The sequence below is a fragment of the Schistocerca gregaria genome, chromosome 7 (assembly GCF_023897955.1).
Source record: "Schistocerca gregaria isolate iqSchGreg1 chromosome 7, iqSchGreg1.2, whole genome shotgun sequence".
NCBI classification, from domain to species: Eukaryota; Metazoa; Arthropoda; class Insecta; order Orthoptera; family Acrididae; genus Schistocerca; species Schistocerca gregaria.
In genome coordinates this window covers 36,291,690-36,311,279 of record NC_064926.1, presented here as the reverse complement: position 1 = coordinate 36,311,279, position 19,590 = coordinate 36,291,690, and the positions used below count along the sequence as shown (strand labels likewise).

At 40.7% G+C, this 19,590-nt stretch overlaps 1 protein-coding gene across 1 annotated transcript; it reads left to right on the top strand.

Moving 5' to 3' along the window:
• The first annotated feature begins 412 nt into the window (after positions 1-412).
• Positions 413-16,043, top strand: LOC126281782 (myogenesis-regulating glycosidase-like). The gene is made up of 3 exons (XM_049980988.1): positions 413-536; positions 7,250-8,190; positions 15,600-16,043. Exons 1-3 carry the CDS (start codon positions 413-415, stop codon positions 16,041-16,043), a joined length of 1,509 nt encoding a protein of 502 aa, XP_049836945.1.
• Positions 16,044-19,590: the final 3,547 nt, after the last annotated feature.

Sequence of the window (19,590 nt, the reverse complement as noted above, 5' to 3'; positions counted from 1 at the left end):
TTGACATAGTCTGTACAGACGATTAGTTACTACTCCTTACGATAGCGTCTGATATCGATACGCTTCCGTGGTAAATAAGATTATCTTGGTATTAAAAGAAATTGCTGACAGGTCATCAGGCTATTCCAAGCGGAACATGAGCGGTTCCAAGCCAAAATATGAGGTTTTTAACGCGGTTTACTTAAATAGTTGAATCTGAAATCGCTGGAAAATTAATTTTGCAAATGAGAAAATCAACGTAATCGACGTGTCAGAGCACGTGACTGTTCCTCATTTGTCATAAATGTAATGCTCTGTTTATCCATGTGCTTGATCACTGTGTCGTATGTTGGGTGCCATCTGTTTTGTGGTCGTCACTTGGGGTGGTGCGTGACTATCAGTTAATTAGCCTGTATGCTTGTCTGCCTCAGCAATGTGGGCGACCCCGACGCTGCTGCTGCTGGGTGTTTTGCTGGTGGCGCCTGCCGCAACCGCTGCAGGCCTCGACACCCACTACGACGAGGCCATCGGACGGATCCTGATACTGACCGACACGGGTGAGTGCGTGGAGCGCCAACAGCTAGCTGTCTGGCCACCTGTTCAAAGTTGCCTCAGTGCTCACTGTTAGCTACCGACGTCTGCAACCATTTCTAGACAATATGTCCACAGTACCCGATCAGTGCTGTAATCCATCACTAGAAGAAGAGGCAAAAGGGGCATTGTGCATTTCTGGACCACAGCTAATTGTTTCATATAATTAAACCTGTTCTTCGAATTAATGTGTGTAATAACCAGCGTGAACAGATGTGAAATTTATGTTATTTATTCTCTTCCGAACAACAATCTGCTCGAATGGAGTAACCAAAGCCATGTCTTAAATAACCAAAATTCAAAATACAAAATATACGTATCAAAGTACTCACAAACTGATTGCTTCAGCAAAATTTTGTGAGAAGACACAATTTATTAATTATATTACCTTAAGCAGCTTTCAGTTAATCATGTTTTTCGAGTTTTTAGATTCCACACTGTTCTGCAGAATGTTTCAGTGTTAAAAACTTATGTACAAAACCAACCTGATATGTAAGTCTGACGTATAAGTACTATTTTCGTATACAGTGATAGTTGCAGTGGAACACGAAGAAAGAGGCACTATAGTGAATAGTTTCAGGAAGACATGACAACATTGTGTTGTAGGAGATCACAGTCATCTTATTTTATAATTTCGTGAGAACTTCGGCAGTCTAGGTCACATATTTCTATTCTAGTTACAAGATTCGGCCGAGTTAGATCATTTTGCTTTTCTCCATGAATCATGGACTTGACCCATGAGTTGAAATATTCTAAATTTTTAACCAAAACGTCTCGAATTTACTTCATCGTCTCTGGCGCTGAAATCCCTGCTCGTTTTTAAATTCTCGTTTCACATTTATTTCCCTTTGTTTCGATCACATTTGGCAATAAATTTTCAGACGAAATCATTAATGCCTAAGCAGTTTATCAAGGTTCTAATCCAACACCCACGTGCATCGCGAGCCAATACGTGTTTCATTGAATACTTTCGAGAACATTTTCCGGCATTCATCCTCAGAAACCACTGGATATATTCCGCCTGCAAGACAAAATATTTTTTCCACCGAAAATTGGACAGCAGAATATGATTTGTCGTTAGTGACACTTCTTCTCTGTCCAACATTCGATTCTAAATAAGTCAATTTTTTGCGAATTTCTCCTGTTACAGGGTTTTTGTTTCTTATAACGTTATGTTTTTATGGCATCACCAACTGTTTGCACATTTATTTTCACCCTTTCGGCTTATTGGACAAATTAGCCATTTAAAGTATCTGCTTTGTTATTCAGTTCGCTACTGGTGATTTTAGTTTAGTATCTCACTTCCTCGATTCTGCGTCCACAGTCAGTTTCTACTCTTCTTCCAAAATTATTTTTAACTTATACTATTCATGAATTTGGCGCTTCAATTTCTTCCTTCATCTTGTGAGCAACTACCGTGATCTTCTCATTTACCAAATCTATTCTTTTATTCGCCTTCTAATCTTCCTTTGAAACAGAAATATCAGTAGGCTACTTGTTGCCAGGACTCTCGCATCAACTGACTTAAAGTGTAATTTTGTTTCTTTTATTTTCCTGGTTCTATACGTCTTATAAAACTTCAAAACCCTACGCTAGTGCTACACCTCCAACAGATACGTCACTATCATATTCAGTTTCAACATCGTGCATACCTTGCAACCGAACTGTTTTTGTTGTTGTTGTTGTCGAGGTCTTCAGTACTAAGACTGGTTTGATGCAGCTCTTCATGGTAACCTATCCTGTGCAAACTTATTCAATTCCGAGAAACTACTGCAACTTACATCCTTCTGAATCTGGTTACTGTGTTCATCTCTCTGTCTCCCTCTTCAATTTTTACCTCCCATGCTTCCCTCCAATACAAAATTGATGATCCCTTGGTGCCTCAGAATGTGTACTACCTGCCGATCCTTTCTTCTAGTCAGGTTGTGCCACAAATTTCTCTTTTCCACATTTCTGTTCAGTGCCTCCTCATTAGTTACGTGATCTACCCATCTAATCTTCAGCGTACTTCTGTAGCACCACATTTCCAAAGCTCTTATTCTCTCTAAATTGTTTCTACGTCCATGTTTCTCATCCATGTTGGCTGCACTCCACATAAATAATTTCAGAAATGACCTCCAGTCAAACCTATATTCGAAGATAACAAATTTCTCTTCTTCTCTTTCTCTTGCCATTGCAAGTCTACATTTTATATTCTTGCTACTTCCGCCATTATTAGTTATTTTGTTGCTCAAACAGCAAAACTTGTGTACTACTACGACTTGGTTCCTAATCTAACTCCTTCAGACTCACCTGATTTAATTCAACTGCATTCGCTCATCCTTCCTTTGCTTACGTTGAGCTCATCTTGTATCCTCGTTTTAACACAATATCCATTCCTTTCAACTGCTCTTCCAAGTCCTTTGCTTTCTCTGACAGAATTACGTCATCGGAGAACTCCAGAGTTTTTATTTCTTCTCCCTGGACTTATCAGTATACAGACTGAGTAACCTCTGGGATGGGCTACAACACTCCCTCCTCAACTACTTTTTCGTTTTCACGCCTCTCAAATCTTAAAACTGCTGTCTGGCTTCTGTAAAAATTGCAAATAGCCTTCTGCTCCCTGTATTTTACCCCTGCCACCTTTAGAATTTGAAAGAGAGTATTCCAGTCGACACTGTCAAAAGCTTTCTCTAAGTCTACAAATGTTATAAACGTCGGTTTGCCATCCCTTAACCCATGAGAAGTCATACGATTGCCTTAAATGTTCCCACATTTCTCCGGAAACCAAACTGATCTTCCCTGAGGTCAGCTTCTACCACTTTTTCCATAATTCTGTAAAGAAGTCGTGTTGTTATTTTGTAACCGTGACTTATTAAACGGATAGTTCGGTAAATTTCACGTCTGTCAGCACATGCTTTCTTTGGAATTAGAATTATTACATTCTTCTTGAAGTCTGAGGATATTTCGCTTGTCTCATACATCTTGCTCTCCAGGTAGAAGAGTTTTGTCATGGCTGGCTCTCCCAAGGCTATCAGTAGCTCTAACGGATGTTGTTTACTCCGGGGGCCTTGTTTCGACTTGAGTCTATCAGTGCTTTATAAAATTCTTCACACTGTATCACATCTCCCATCTCACTTTCATCTACATCCACTTTCATTTCCATAATATTTCTCTGAGGTACATCTCCCTTGTATAGACACTCTATATACTTCTTCCACCTCTCTGCTTCCTTTTCTTTGCTTAGGACTGCTCTTCCAGCTGGGCTTTTGATATTGATACAGATGGTTCTCTTTTCTCCAAAGGTCTCTTTAATTGCCCTGTAGGCAGCATGTATCTTGTCCCTATTGATATATGCTTTTAGATCGTTACATTTGTCCTCCAGCCTGCTTAGCCATTCCTGCTTATCCATGATCAAGCACCATTACATATTTATTCCCTGTCCGTACTTATTGCGTTGTGGGGAAGGCGAGCCAGGACACTTAGAAGATGCAACAAGTCCACTAAAGATTACACTACACTCGTTCGTCCTCTGTTAGAATATTGCTGCTCGTTGTGGGATCCGTACCAGGTGAGATTGACGGAGGACATCGAAAGGGTGCAAAAAAGGGCAAGCATCTCGTTTTGTATTATCACGTAATAGGGGAGAGAGTGTGGCAAATATGATACGCTAGTTGGGATGGAAGTCATTAAAGCAAAGACGTTTTTCGTCGCGGCGAGATCTATTTACGAAATTTCAGTCACCAACTTTCTCTTCCAAATGCGATTATATTTTGTTGAGCCTAACCTACATAGGTAAGAATGATCATCAAAATAAAATAGGAGAAATCAGAGATCGAACAGAAAGGTTTAGGTGTTCGATTTTCCCGCGCGCTGTTCGGGAGTGGAATGATAGGGAGATAGTATGATTGTGGTTCGATAAACCCTCTGCCAAGCACTTAAATGTGAATTGCAGAGTAATCATGTAGATGTAGATGTAGATGTAGATATCAACAGGCATGTCACGAACCGAGTCAACGCTGATCCAGGCTCCTTTATCGTTGTGCCTGATTCCTGACATCTTAATTTACATTAAATATTTTGACTGGAATTTTAAGATCGACTGATTTTTTTGAAGGCCTTTGACAGTATGGAGAATTAAAACACTGCCCTGTCACTAATGGTGCTTCTATGAGCTAGGCATTTCTACATTTCTAAATTTCTTTTCTCTGTCTATTTGTGCATTGAAGTCGCCTAACAGTAGCATTGTAAAGTCATCTAATTTTGTTTCAGGATGAGTCAAGAGATGGTCTACTTGGGTTGCTACCTGTTGAAGGGCGGATTTCATAGTTTCTGTCGCAAATTTCAGTCAGTTTCTCTACAGGTTCAAGTCTGAGATCCCGTCAGTTATGATTTCTAGATCAGCTTGCCAGTCGTTGGCCACGTGACTAGCGTTCTCGGCTTTTAACAGCTCAGTTTTTTGACCTCGCCTGTTGTTTCCACAAGATGATGGGATAAGCCACTTTTTTGTTGGCTATACTCTCTACTTTTTGTAAAATCAACGTAGTAGGGTCTCTTATGACATTAAAAGGTTCAGCAATAGTTTCGTCCATGGCCGAAGACGTAAGTTCACTCTGTCATGTTCTTTAAATTTTCAGCTGCGAATACACCCTCTGGTACCCGATTAGACTGAGTCCCTGGATGTGAAGAAGCCGTTAATGTGAAGCGCTACCGGCCAATCACCACACTAACACGCAATGCGGCTTTTCGAGTCTAGTACTTACCGCAGTGAACTAATTGTACACTCGATTCACAGATGGCATTTACGCGCAGCTCATCATCACAGATAAGCAAATTTTCTTTCATTTTAAAATGAGCGCGGATCACTACGTCCAGCTCACGTTTACGTATTTCCTCCATCTTGTGACTCTTTTACAAAACGTAACAGTAATTACATAATAACTACAAAGTTTGCAAATGGCTAGGCTTCAATCAATTAAATTTTGCAACTGAAGAAAGCAGAACTAGGTGGAATGAGTGGTATATCGTCTTTCATCGTATTGTAGCCTCTAAAAATTACTTTCCAAGGTTTGATTAATTATATTATGTCCTTATGGTATATGCATTCAATTAATATCCTTGTACATTTCTTTGCATTATATGAAAAAGTAACAAACGGTCATGGAACATAGGTATTTTGAAATAAAATAACATATACTGCATAGTAGTGGTGTAATTCGATAGTCCTACGAGATGTTACCAGTTTAATTCTAGAGGAGAATCGTGACTGGCAAGAAAGATATGTTTCGCGAAAAACTGGCTTGGTTTCTTATTCTTCGCTATAGTGTCAGCTTTGAATCTCTCAAGTGTGTGAATATTGGTCTCAATATCAACTCGGACTTCGTAAATTATATAGCAAGCAGATCCCGGATAAGAACTACAGTTGGCATCTACCTCGGTGAAATGGCCGTAATGGCGGCTAAGAAAAAAATGCCCACAATGGGGTATTACCATTCATATAGCAAAACCCACCTACATTTCATTACAAAAACTGTTACCAACATAAGCGTGACATTAGTATAAAGGAAAGACCATGACACAATGTTTGGACAAAAAATAAGTGATTATTTTCACTTATATAAATTTACATTACTATATACTTCCTAACATTGCCAGGCCAGGAGGAAGAAAGATGAAGAGGGAAGTGACAGGTGAAGGATGTCAAACAAAAGACGAATATTGATTTTACAATGATCCTCCTATGACTCACTCTATACCTCCTACGTTTAACTGATACCATTTTTATGATTTTAGCTTGTAAATCCATAACTACTTTGATTATTGTACATAACATATTCGGTAGTCTAGTGTTACGTCTAATACAAAAATAAAAATAAATTTCATTTAAACGTCAAAGTAAAGGAAAAATTCTTATGTCTCTGTAAACTGCTAATACTTGCACAAAAGCTATAAGTGTTATTATCTCCATCGTTTCATCAGTGTTGTTTATACACAAATTGATAGGCAAGAAATGAATAAACCGTATGTCAGAACAATCGCTTGTTTAGATAGCGGAATTTCGTGGGTCTCCGTCATAGACAGTTTCTTCATCGTTGACCGTAGCTACAGAGTAGCCAACTTTGTGTCCTTTCTAAGATGCATCACTCTATTTTGCTATTTCGTTCTGTTCTGATTTCAGATAACAGCAACAATATTTTAAATAGACGGTACGGAGGTGTCTTTGATGTACCCTTTACTTGATGAGCAAGAGTACTGTTCAAATGATAGATATGGAAAAGTGGAAAATTATTACTGTCATATTCTGTCCAATTATATGATATGAAATGTTGCAAGGGTGTCACTCTCTCGAACAGTACTCTAAAGAAGCTTCATGCGTGATGCGTAATTATTTGTAGTTCCTCCGTATTATCTAAAGTTGCACCATAAATGAGAGGAATGTCAGCTTAGTTCATTATAGAGTCATTACTTGTACATAAAAGGCTGAAGTAGACATTTATGGTGATACTGAGAATATTATTGTTTCAACAATTTGTAGAATGTAGCACTTTCCGGTGTGTAGAAACTGCAGACCACTTTTTCGGTACCCTTTATGGTAAACATAAATTTGCACTCGAGTGTACTTCAGTATTTCATAATAGTTCTTTCATATTTAAGACTATAGCAAATTCACTCAAATGGGATAATTACTTGCGTGTTTTAGGCGGCCAGGAGGTGGAACTGGGATACATCGAGGTTCCCGGAGACGAGCTGCCTGCAGCTCCGCGCCACGAGAGACGTCTGGATGAGGAGTCCTTTGACTTTGGAAGCTCCAGGTTCGTCTTGCGGCGCCAAGACAGGGCGGGCCGTTGTTTTGAAGGCCGGCTGACGATTGACGTTCCGACTGTGCCCATCAGACTGTGTCAGCGCCACCTTTCGAGCCACATCTACGGAGGTATCGAATCGACCTACCAGAAGTGGCCAACGGAGCAGAACGTGTACGACCACTACGCATACGACACCAACAAGAGGGACCACGCCGCCATCGCCTCGCGCTACTGGCTCTTCTCCGACGGCAGAGCCGCCCGCGTACATGCAAACAGTCCTCTCTTCATCGACCAGAACACCGACGCGACCCTCAACAAACTGTGCTTCACTGCCGAGAACGAGTCTCCTTACCCAGAGGACCGAACCGACAACGTGCTGCAGTTCGAGCTGTGTTCGTACGAGGACCCGAGACAGGCGCACGAGCACGTCCTCCAGACGTACATGGGTAAGCCCGACGAGATCCCAGACGAACGCATGGCAACATATCCCATCTGGACAGTGGCGCCTCCAGAAGACAACGTGAGGGACAGGGTCGCCAATATAACTGAGCACGGGTTCGACTACAGCGTTATCGAGATATCTGACAAATGGGAAACGTGCTACGGCAGTATGACCGTCGACACGACCAAGTTCAGCGACATGCGTGCGCTCACGGATGACCTCCACGCTCTAGGGTTCTCCGTCGCGTTGTGGATGCACCCATTTGTAAACGAAAACTGCGAGCCGTATTTCTCTGAGGCGCTGGCCAACGGGTACCTCGTGCAGAACAGTAACGGCAGCACGGCCACTCGCTGGTGGAGGGGATATGGCGGCGTTGTCGACTTCACCAACCCAGACGCAGCAGCTTGGTAGACGGACAAACTTTCGGTGAGTAGCTTCGCTGGCGAATCTCGTATCTATGTGATAGGAATCAGCAACAAAGTATGCCTCTACTTAAATACAATCAATCGCTTGCAGAGCTTCTTGCGGTTCCTGTAATCCATATAAACAAATTATATTCATCTTTGACTGTTCAGAGGGAATTAGAAGTACATTGTGTAAAACGCTTAGAGATATTCTGTCCTGCAAACGAACATCTACTGAGAATATATGTTTTTGAAATAACTAGGTAGCCGACGTGGATATATCGTATGATGAGTAATTAGAATATCTTGCCTTTAATGTACGCTGCAAGCATGCAGTAATTTTGCCTGTAGCTCACCAAGGTCGTAACTTCACTCAAGAGCCTAATAAAAAAGCAGAACACTTGGGACAATTCTCAGTCAAGAGTGTTAGTAAGCTTTTCATTCACTTTCTTATATGCATTTTTCATCAGTTCATTAGACGTTAAATCAAGCCGAATAAATTTATCCGAATATAAATTTAATTATATGCAGCACTTGGTGCAGAATAAATTGTCTGGAAGCATCAAATTTCATTTTCCCTTTAAATCCATTTCTGCTGTTTCTCTGAAATGATATTTTTTTGCTTAACTTATGATTGTACATTTCGTCTTTTCAAATACCTACTATCGGTTGACATTGCAAGTAAGACTTCGGTGTCTTTTTCAAAGCGACGAGCAAATGAGGTACGTGGTGTATATCACAGAAATGAGAACTCAGAGACTGTTTGAATGCATTCTGATAAAAAAATGAAGATGATTGACAGAAACGAATATGTGTTAGAATTGTGTACATAGTTCCGGGTAGTCAGCGCGTACACAATTTTCCCACTAGAGGGCGCACCGCTATGCACAACAGCGCAGGCGCAGCACTCGTCCGTCTTAGAGACGGACCGAATTCTGTTTCCGCCGATCCGCGTATTAATATGTAATCCATCCCATGAGATTGCTGATAATGTAGAACCTTTTCTCCTCGCGGATCTTACTCGCGCAGTGATACCTGAACGTGCGAGGTATTATAACGAGTGTACAGAACTTCGATTAGTCAGTCTGAATTAGTCTGCATTTGTCTGTACCAGTCTATAGTCAAGTTTCAGTCTGCGCCTAATACGATTATCATATTCCTGTACACAGCCATGAAGATAAATGTATAGACACATTGTCAAGTATCAGAGATATGTGAGAATAAGGTTAACGTACCAAGACCAACCCCCCCCCCCCCCCCCCCCCCATGAACCATGGACCTTGCCGTTGGTGGGGAGGCTTGCGTGCCTCAGCGATACAGATGGCCGTACCGTAGGTGCAACCACAACGGAGGGGTATCTGTTGAGAGGCCAGACAAACGTGTGGTTCCTGAAGAGGGGCAGCAGCCTTTTCAGCAGTTGCAGGGGCAGCAGTCTGGATGATTGACTGATCTGGCCTTGCAACATTAACCAAAACGGCCTTGCTGTGCTGGTACTGCGAACGGCTGAAAGCAAGGGGAAACTACAGCCGTAATTTTTCCCGAGGACATGCAGCTTTACTGTATGATTAAATGATGATGGCATCCTCTTGGGTAAAATATTCCGGAGGTAAAATAGTCCCCCATTCGGATCTCCGGGCGGGGACTACTCAGGAGGATGTCGTTAGCAGGAGCAAGAAAACTGGCGTTCTACGGATCGGAGCGTGGAATGTCTGATCCCTTAATCGGGCAGGTAGGTTAGAAAATTTAAAAAGGGAAATGGATAGGTTAAAGTTAGATATAGTGGGAATTAGTGAAGTTCGGTGGCAGGAGGAACAAGACTTCTGGTCAGGTGACTACAGGGTTATAAACACAAAATCAAATAGGGGTAATGCAGGAGTAGGTTTAATAATGAATAGGAAAATAGGAATGCGGGTAAGCTACTACAAACAGCATAGTGAACGCATTATTGTGGCCAAGATAGATACGAAGCCCACACCTACTACAGTAGTACAAGTTTATATGCCAACTAGCTCTGCAGATGATGAAGAAATTGAAGAAATGTACGATGAAATAAAAGAAATTATTCAGATAGTGAAGGGAGACGAAAATTTAATAGTAATGGGTGACTGGAATTCGAGTGTAGGAAAAGGGAGAGAAGGAAACATAGTAGGTGAATATGGATTGGGGCTAAGAAATGAAAGAGGAAGCCGCCTAGTAGAATTTTGCACAGAGCACAACTTAATCGTAGCTAACACTTGGTTTAAGAATCATGAAAGAAGGTTGTATACGTGGAAGAACCCTGGAGATACTAAAAGGTATCAGATAGATTATATGATGGTAAGACAGAGATTTAGGAACCAGGTTTTAAGTTGTAAGACATTTCCAGGGGCAGATGTTGACTCCGACCACAATCTATTGGTTATGACCTGTAGATTAAAACAGAAGAAACTGCAAAAATGTGGGAAATTAAGGAGATGGGACCTGGATAAACTGAAAGAACCAGAGGTTGTACAGAGTTTCAGGGAGAGCATAAGGGAACAATTGACAGGAATAGGGGAAAGAAATACAGTAGAAGAAGAATGGGTAGCTCTGAGGGATGTAGTAGTGAAGGCAGCAGAGGATAAAGTAGGTACAAAGACGAGGGCTGCTAGAAATCCTTGGGTAACAGAAGAAATATTGAATTTAATTGATGAAAGGAGAAAATATAAAAATGCAGTAAATGAAGCAGGCAAAAAGGAATACAAACGTCTCAAAAATGAGATTGACAGGAAGTGCAAAATGGCTAAACAGGGATGGCTAGAGGACAAATGTAAGGATGTAGAAGCTTATCTCACTAGGGTAAGATAGATACTGCCTACAGGAAAATTAAAGAGACCTTTGGAGAGAAGAGAACCACGTGTATGAATATCAAGAGCTCAGATGGCAGCCCAGTTCTAAGCAAAGAAGGGAAGGCAGAAAGATGGAAGGAGTATATAGAAGGTTTATACAAGGGCGATGTACTTGAGAACAATATTATGGAAATGGAAGAGGATGTAGATGAAGACGAAATGGGAGATACGATACTGCGTGAAGAGTTTGACAGAGCACTGAAAGACCTGAGTCGAAACAAGGCCCCCGGAGTAGACAACATTCCATTAGAACTACTGACAGCCTTGGGACAACCAGTCCTGACAAAACTCTACCAGCTGGTGAGCAAGATGTATGAGACAGGCGAAATACCCTCATACTTCAAGAATATAATAATTCCAATCCCAAAGAAAGCAGGTGCTGACAGTTGTGAAAATTACCGAACTATCAGTTTAATAAGCCACGGCTGCAAAATACTAACGCGAATTCTTTACAGACGAATGGAAAAACTGGTAGATGCAGACCTCGGGGAGGATCAGTTTGGATTCCGTCGAAATGTTGGAACACGTGAGGCAATACTGACCTTACGACTTATCTTAGAAGAAAGATTAAGAAAAGGCAAACCTACGTTTCTAGCATTTGTAGACTTAGAGAAAGCTTTTGACAATGTTGACTGGAATACTCTTTTTCAAATTCTAAAGGTGGCAGGGGTAAGATACAGGGAGCGAAAGGCTATTTATAATTTGTACAGAAACCAGATGGCAGTCATAAGAGTCGAGGGGCATGAAAGGGAAGCAGTGGTTGGGAGAGGAGTGAGACAGGGTTGTAGCCTCTCCCCGATGTTATTCAATCTGTATATTGAGCAAGCAGTAAAGGAAACAAAAGAAAAATTTGGAGTAGGTATTAAAATTCATGGAGACGAAGTAAAAACTTTGAGGTTCGCCGATGACATTGTAATTCTGTCAGAGACGGCAAAGCACTTGGAAGTGCAGTTGAACGGAATGGACAGTGTCTCGAAAGGAGGATATAAGATGAACATTAACAAAAGCAAAACGAGGATAATGGAATGTAGTCAAATTAAATCGGGTGATGCTGAGGGAATTAGATTAGGAAATGAGACACTTAAAGTAGTAAAGGAGTTTTGCTATTTAGGAAGTAAAATAACTGATGATGGTCGAAGTAGAGAGGATATAAAATGTAGACTGGCAATGGCAAGGAAAGCGTTTCTGAAGAAGAGAAATTTGTTAACTTCGAATATAGATTTATGTATCAGGAAGTCGTTTCTGAAAGTATTTGTTTGGAGTGTAGCCATGTATGGAAGTGAAACATGGACGATAACTAGTTTGGACAAGAAGAGAATAGAAGCTTTCGAAATGTGGTGCTACAGAAGAATACTGAGGATAAGGTGGATAGATCACGTAACTAATGAGGAGGTATTGAATAGGATTTGGGAGAAGAGAAGTTTGTGGCACAACTTGACTAGAAGAAGGGATCGGTTGATAGGACATGTTTTGAGGCATCAAGGGATCACAAATTTACCATTGGAGGGCAGCGTGGAGGGTAAAAATCGTAGAGGGAGACCGAGAGATGAGTACACTAAGCAGATTCAGAAGGATGTAGGTTGCAGTAGGTACTGGGAGATGAAGCAGCTTGCACAGGATAGAGTAGCATGGAGAGCTGCATCAAACCAGTCTCAGGACTGAAGACAACAACAACAACCAAGACCAAAGGAACTTCAGATTGTCAATTGTAAACAGCATCCAGAATCAAGTTACGTAATGTCTATATTTCCTATTATTTTAATAAATGTGTGTGAAAATTAATAAAGTTCTGTTTAAAGTTGGTCACCGTCAATCTGCTACTCTAAGCGTGCAAGTAGTATTTCTATCGTCTGACCTAACGGCAGAAGATAAACACGCCACGATAAGACCACGAGACATACTGCTGACACTCGCCTGCTTCGTTAGAGCGACAAGTCAAATAATCTGATGGTGTGTGTACCGAAGATCTTACAGTACGCACACGACAGTTAGGGAACAATGTGCTGCCGTACCTGGGTGGTCTAAAACCTGAAGCTAGTTGTAAATAAACTAAATCATCCATTTAACGAAATATTTGTCACCTTGTTTCCGATTCTTCTCGTTTGTACACACATCTAGTCATAAAAACATGACTCGCTTGCGTAGTCCTCTAATAGAATTTTTTACCATTATTATTATTTTTAAGTCATCAATCTTATGCCTGCTTTGATGCGGACTGCCGCGAATTCTTCTCCTGTGACAACTTTTTTAATCACAGAGTAAAAGTCTGTAACCTACGTTCTCAATTATTTGTTGGATGTATTCCAATCTCTGGCGCAATGAAAGTTTTCTTTGATATCATAACACATGTCCTATCATTTTTTTCCGTTTTTCTTATTAGTATTTACCTTTCTTCGCTGAGAATCTCTGTATACATTGTCTTACAGTCCACGTAATTTTCAGCACCTTCCTACTGCAAAATATCTCACTCATCGATTCTCTTTTTCTCCTTTTTCTGTACACTCCACAATTCATTATCATACTGTGCTGTACTTCGTACGTACATTCTCCGTATCTGGTCCTCAAGTTGAGGCCTACCTTTGATACTAATAAAATTCTTTTAACAAAGAATGACCTCTTTCCTCGTGCTGATTTGCTTTTTACGATTTCCTTACTTCTTTTGTCATATTTTACTTTGTCTCCATGGTTGCTGAATTACTTAACTTTTCTACTTCGTGATTACCAATTTCTATGCTAAGGTTTCCGTTAATATCAATTCCGTCATTGCTCTATACTTCTGTCTTTCATTTATTTACAGTCAATCCATAGTGTGTACTCATTAGACTGTAAATTATAGTCAACATGTTGTGTAATTCTTCGCAACATTCACAGAGGATAACAGTGTCTTCAGCGAACCTTTTCACTGGTTTCTATTCACCGTCAATTCTAATTCCACTCTTGAAGCTTTGTTTTATTTCCGTCATTATTTCCTCGATGTACTGATTGGACGATACGGGCGGAGGATCGCATTCCTATCTTTAACTCTTTATAATTCGAGCACTTCGTTCAGCCCTCCCTTTCGTATCCTTCCCTCCTGGTTTTGTTACATAGTTAATTACAGAACCCTTTCCCAACAGCTTACTTATACTGTTCCCAGTATTTGGAACACCATACACAATTTTATACTGTGGAACACTTTTTCTAGTTCCACAAATCTTACGAAAGCTTCTTCAGTTTTAATCCACTACCCATTGCAACGTCAGAAGTTACTCCCAAGTGTCCCGTTTCAGAAAGACAAACTGATTGTTATCTAAACGGTCCTCAAATTTCTTTACCTTTCTTCTGTGAATTGTTCTTCTCAGGAACTTGGTTGCATGAGCTTTCAAGACGTTTGTGGGATCGTTCACGATTTTAGAAATTCCAAAGGAATGTTGTCTATGCCCTCGGCCTTTTTTGATCACCAGTCTTCTGAAGGTCTGCCAAAGTCTGACTCTAATAGCGGAATGTGTGAGCCTTCCATGTCGACTCCCGTTTTCTCTTCCGTCGCGTCATCGGACATTTACTCCTACCTTCAACATACTCTTTCCACATATCCGTTCTTACCTCTTCGTTTAACAGTAGGATTCCGTTTTGAGTCTGAAATTTGACGCCTTTGATTTTCATTGAAAAAAAAAGAAAAGATTTTCTCATTTCTATATCACTCATTCTGGAGACCATTCGTCTTTCGATTTCTGCACGTTTTCCTACAAACCATGTCGCCTGGGGTTTCACTACACTTCCTAGTTTTTTCTTTCTTAATTGCGACATATCTGTCTCAAACTGAGCATTTTTCAACTTCCTTCTTCCGCCGATCAACTGAAATTTTTCGTGTGTTACCCACAGTTCCTTCGCAGTTACCATACTAGTAGATACGCTAGTGTATTCGATTTGTGTGAGTGCCCTTTTCAGAGATTTCCATACCTCTTTAAGCGAACTGCCCGCTGTTGTGTTCAGTATTGCAGTAACTGCAGCCTTAGAGAGCATAGGACGCTTCTCATCATTCTTCAGTGCCCAACTTCATTTCGCATTGATTTTTCTGGAGAATCTTTTACACTTTAGCCTGCACTCCATCATTACACGATTGTGGTCCGAGACTGTACCTGTTTGTGGCTACGCCTCACAATCCAACAACTGATTTCGGACTCTCTCTCTCTGATTACGATGTCCATCCGAAATATCGGCGCGTCTCCCACCATTGCAACTTATAGCTCCCCCATCTTCCAATTTTGAAAATTTATTCGTAATTACTAATTAACCTTTATTGCACAACTTAGTTTGCTTTTCTGCCATCCTATTTCAACTACCAATCCTATACTCTTCAGGAACTCTTTTATTTCTTCCCCTATTACCGCACTACAATATCCCATGATGATTACATCATCACATTTCTTTACATAATTTATCAACCGTGGGGTATCCTCCCATACTTTCTCCCTGTCCCCTGTTCTGAGGTCTGCTTGTATGCAGAGGACATCATCTCTCACGGTACGCCACTGCGTTCTCAATCTCTTTCCAGGCACTCCGCAATGAGACAGGGGTGGACACGTTCAGGTTCGACTACGGCGAGTCCAGCTACCTGCCGCAGCCGGCGGACATCACGCCACTGGAGAAGAGCCCCGTGGTCTTCTCGGACGAGTACTCGAGGGCGGGCGGCCAGTTCGGGCCCATGGTGACGCTGCGCTCCGGCGTCGAGAGCCAGCAGCTGCCGCACTTCTTCCTCATGGACGTCGTCGACACCGCGTGGAGCGGCCAGAACGGCCTCAAGACGCTGGTGCCCAAGCTGCTGCAGCTCAGCATGGTCGGCCACCCCTTCGTGATGCCGGAGCAGGTGGGCGGCGCCGAGAACCACGGCGGCTACCCCACCTACGACCTGTACATCCGCTGGCTGCAGGCCACCACCTTCATGCCGGCTATCAGGTTCCACCTCACGCCCTGGGAGTTCGACAACGAGGTGAGTTGAGCGATTATGTGGTCACGAGGGTCGCTCATTATTTATACGAGCCACGTGTAAGGGAAATACCGCATCACAGTTTTGATGTGCTATGTGACGCACAAGAAGTTTCACATTGAGATAAAAAAGACTCTTATTTCGAAAATAAATTTAAATCTATTTATAACTACGGTCAGATAGATAGAAATAAGGCATGTTTTCGATAGAGTGGAGTAAATATCCTGGAAATTCGATTGATCAGGATCACGCGAAATGTTTGATAAACGATAAGTTTCAGAAACAAATAATTCTTGTCAGGTTTGGGTTTATCATGAGTCCAGTCGACAGGCAATGACAACTTTAAATTTTCTATTTACTTATGTTTTCAAGCTGCTTAGCTACTAATTGCGTAACAAAGAAACGAGATGAGTTGGTATTCGTCCTTTTTTACTTCCTTGTTTTTCCCCAGTTATGACGGTTGTATTAAACATATATAAAGGACTTATTTTAAAAGTAGTACAAGTCCATTACCTCCACTTTTCTGTCTACAATGCTTCTGAAATTAATGAGCCAAACAAACAGAAAGAGAGGTTCACCTCTAGCAAGAAGCCATATGCTTGAATATTTCTGGTATCTCAACTGCAGATTTTGCAGAGCACATTTAACTTTAGGACTCTGTATCTGAATATGAACAAAAATGGACTTGTACCACTATTGATATAAGCCCTTCATATGCAGGTCTTTGCGCCTCTACTCACAATATTATCACAGAAATATAGGAAGGGACCAACGAAATAGCGGTGAGAGTAATTTATTATACCGTGAATGAGTAAATAGCGTGCACAGCGCTTGTAGCGAGAGATCACCTGTGGAATATGTATCTTTGACAGCACATAGTCTTTTGATTTGGAACAGTCTATGTTGTGATGTTGTCACTGACGTGATTGTTAGTGAACTTGGTAACGGTAGTGGTATTATTAGTGATCGTCATTTTTCTTTTTCATTAGCCTGTTTATTCATTGATTCCTGCAGGATACAGCAATATTTATCTTTCTTCCCCCGAAGCTAATGCATCAACGGTTCATCAAATAACTACAACTTAAGGACACGTTATTAAAGTGCGTCCAACATTACAATCGTGTGGACAAAATGAGTGTTAATTATCAGTAGCTATACTCTGAACCCAATTCAGGGCTGAGAATTCTGCCATCAACCAGTTCATCCATTTGGCTTAACCGCATCAAAATCCTAATTGAAGTCGTTTCTTTTGAACCACTCTAAGTAATATAAAGTGTTTATGTCTCACCTGTTGCGAAATGACAACAAACAGGTTCATCCGTAAATTATGAGCAGGGAACGCAGTTTCGCTCAGCACGTGATATTTTATTTTGTTTCGATCAACATTCGACAAATTTTGTTTTCCTTCCTCCGGTGATGAAAATTCGTTGCTCAAAAGTCAGTGCGAGAGGATGACAGGAACGATAATCAACCTATGCTGAGATACACGTCGAGACAGAGGTTTCGTGTTACAAGAGATCTAAACTACAATTTGGAGAGCCCACATTCCGATATGGTTGAAGATAAGTAGTTTCATACTAACACTTTCTGCTTTTTACCAAATATATACCGCATCGTTATCCTGAGCGAGCTGTTTACTCATCCCTCAATACTGTAAAGAGTTTCACTTGAGCGGAGTAGCTGACTCCTGTAACACTGTAACTGCTGACCGCGATGCGGACCCTGGACATCTGCCGCAACCTGACGCAGCTGCACGCTCAGTACGGACCGCTGATCGTCGAGCTGATGAAGAAGGCTGCAGAGGACGGCACTCCCGTCAACAGGCCCGTCTGGTGGGTCGACCCAACGGACGCCACCACTCTCACCATCGACTCAGGTATGACCGGGAGCTTCCTATCACGTTCCTGTGTATACACTTATTAGGCACACTCTACCGTATTTTGTCGTTTTCTGTCTATATTCCAGTTTCGATTATCTTAGTCACGATTTGTCTTACCACTGGGCATCAACCTAAGCTCCTTGCAAGAACCAACACGTTCATGAAACAACATAAAATTTGAAAAGACGTGGATGATTCATTACGAACAGAGATCATACGTTAAATTTTCTCAGAAACGCCACACAGCTACTGACGACTTTCTTTGTGGAGACATTTCAAAGCTTCCGCAATTCTCAGGATACAGTAAAACGTAGGAGACCATTACTCACATTCTTGCGAGATGACACGGTTTTAACGCTGAAATCATATTTCGTGACTGCCTGCGATATTCGTCTTTCAGTTCAATTTCTGAGGAGATAGGCTTTGCTTTAAAGCCTTTACACCATGTTTAAGCAGTTATTTGGAGACAGTCGAGTTGATATTTATATTGGCTATATCCATAAAAACTGGAAATCGTATAATTAAGCACGTATTAAACTAGATTTATGATGCAATCCAATTGCATTACTATTCGTAGGTGATATAAGAAAGTGAAGACTACATCCAGTTAGCAGTACATAGACAAAGCTGAAGATATATGAATAGAATCTTAAAAATTTATTTCATTGGAAGAAAGTTATGACATTTCGAGCTAAATACTCAGTACAACCGAAAAGCGTAATTAACAGCAAAATAATTATACAGGATCATATTTTAAATATCTTATTATAATAAAGATACAGACGAAAAGGTGCACACCTTTCAACTATTTTGTGGAACAATAAACAAACCACTTACAGTGTTTAAAAAGTTCGCAAAACTACAAATGATAAATTTTATAATACTGTGGCGGTACAATTACTTGAATGATTTTTTTGGTAGTGTATGCAGTTGTACTTCGCATGTTCCTTTATAGGGAGTAGAATATCAATAGCTTAAAGTCAAAATAAAAGTTTACTTTCAGTTATATGTTTCCGTGCTCACTGTTCGTGATCACTATTTAAATAAAGAATAAGTACTGTGATGCTGACTAAATAGATCTAACTGAAACAAATGGAAGGTGATAAATGACAATTATAACAAAATATTATTGATTACTTTTGAATACATTATGGGAGTGACAGTGATCAATGTGTTACAAATATTTACTATTAAATTGATTGTCTAGTGATTCTCTAGCAGAAAGAGGTTCCTACTCAATGGTCTGAAGGTGACCACAGTAGTGGTCGAAACCGGTCACCTTAATAAATAAATCAAGACTGGTTATAATAGTAAAAATATTATTGTACTTACATACATCTGGAGCATCCATGTTCTTCCACATTTCATTCATCATATTCTTCACAAAGATATCTCGATTTTTGCACATTAACTATATAATTTTCAGAAAGGTAATTATTGCTACTTCCACGCTGTGCTTGTGATACAGAAGATGTCAATGACTTAATGCAGTCACAACATCTAACGTATTTACATAGGGAAACGGAGGTCATGATTAAAGCGCTTAGATTTAAGAGGTTCAGACTGTTACACATACAGAGATATAGCAGATATTACAGATTATGAAAATGAAATTATTACATGATTATGGACAAATAGCCAATGTTGCAACAAATCGGGTATTTACATACTTTCATATGA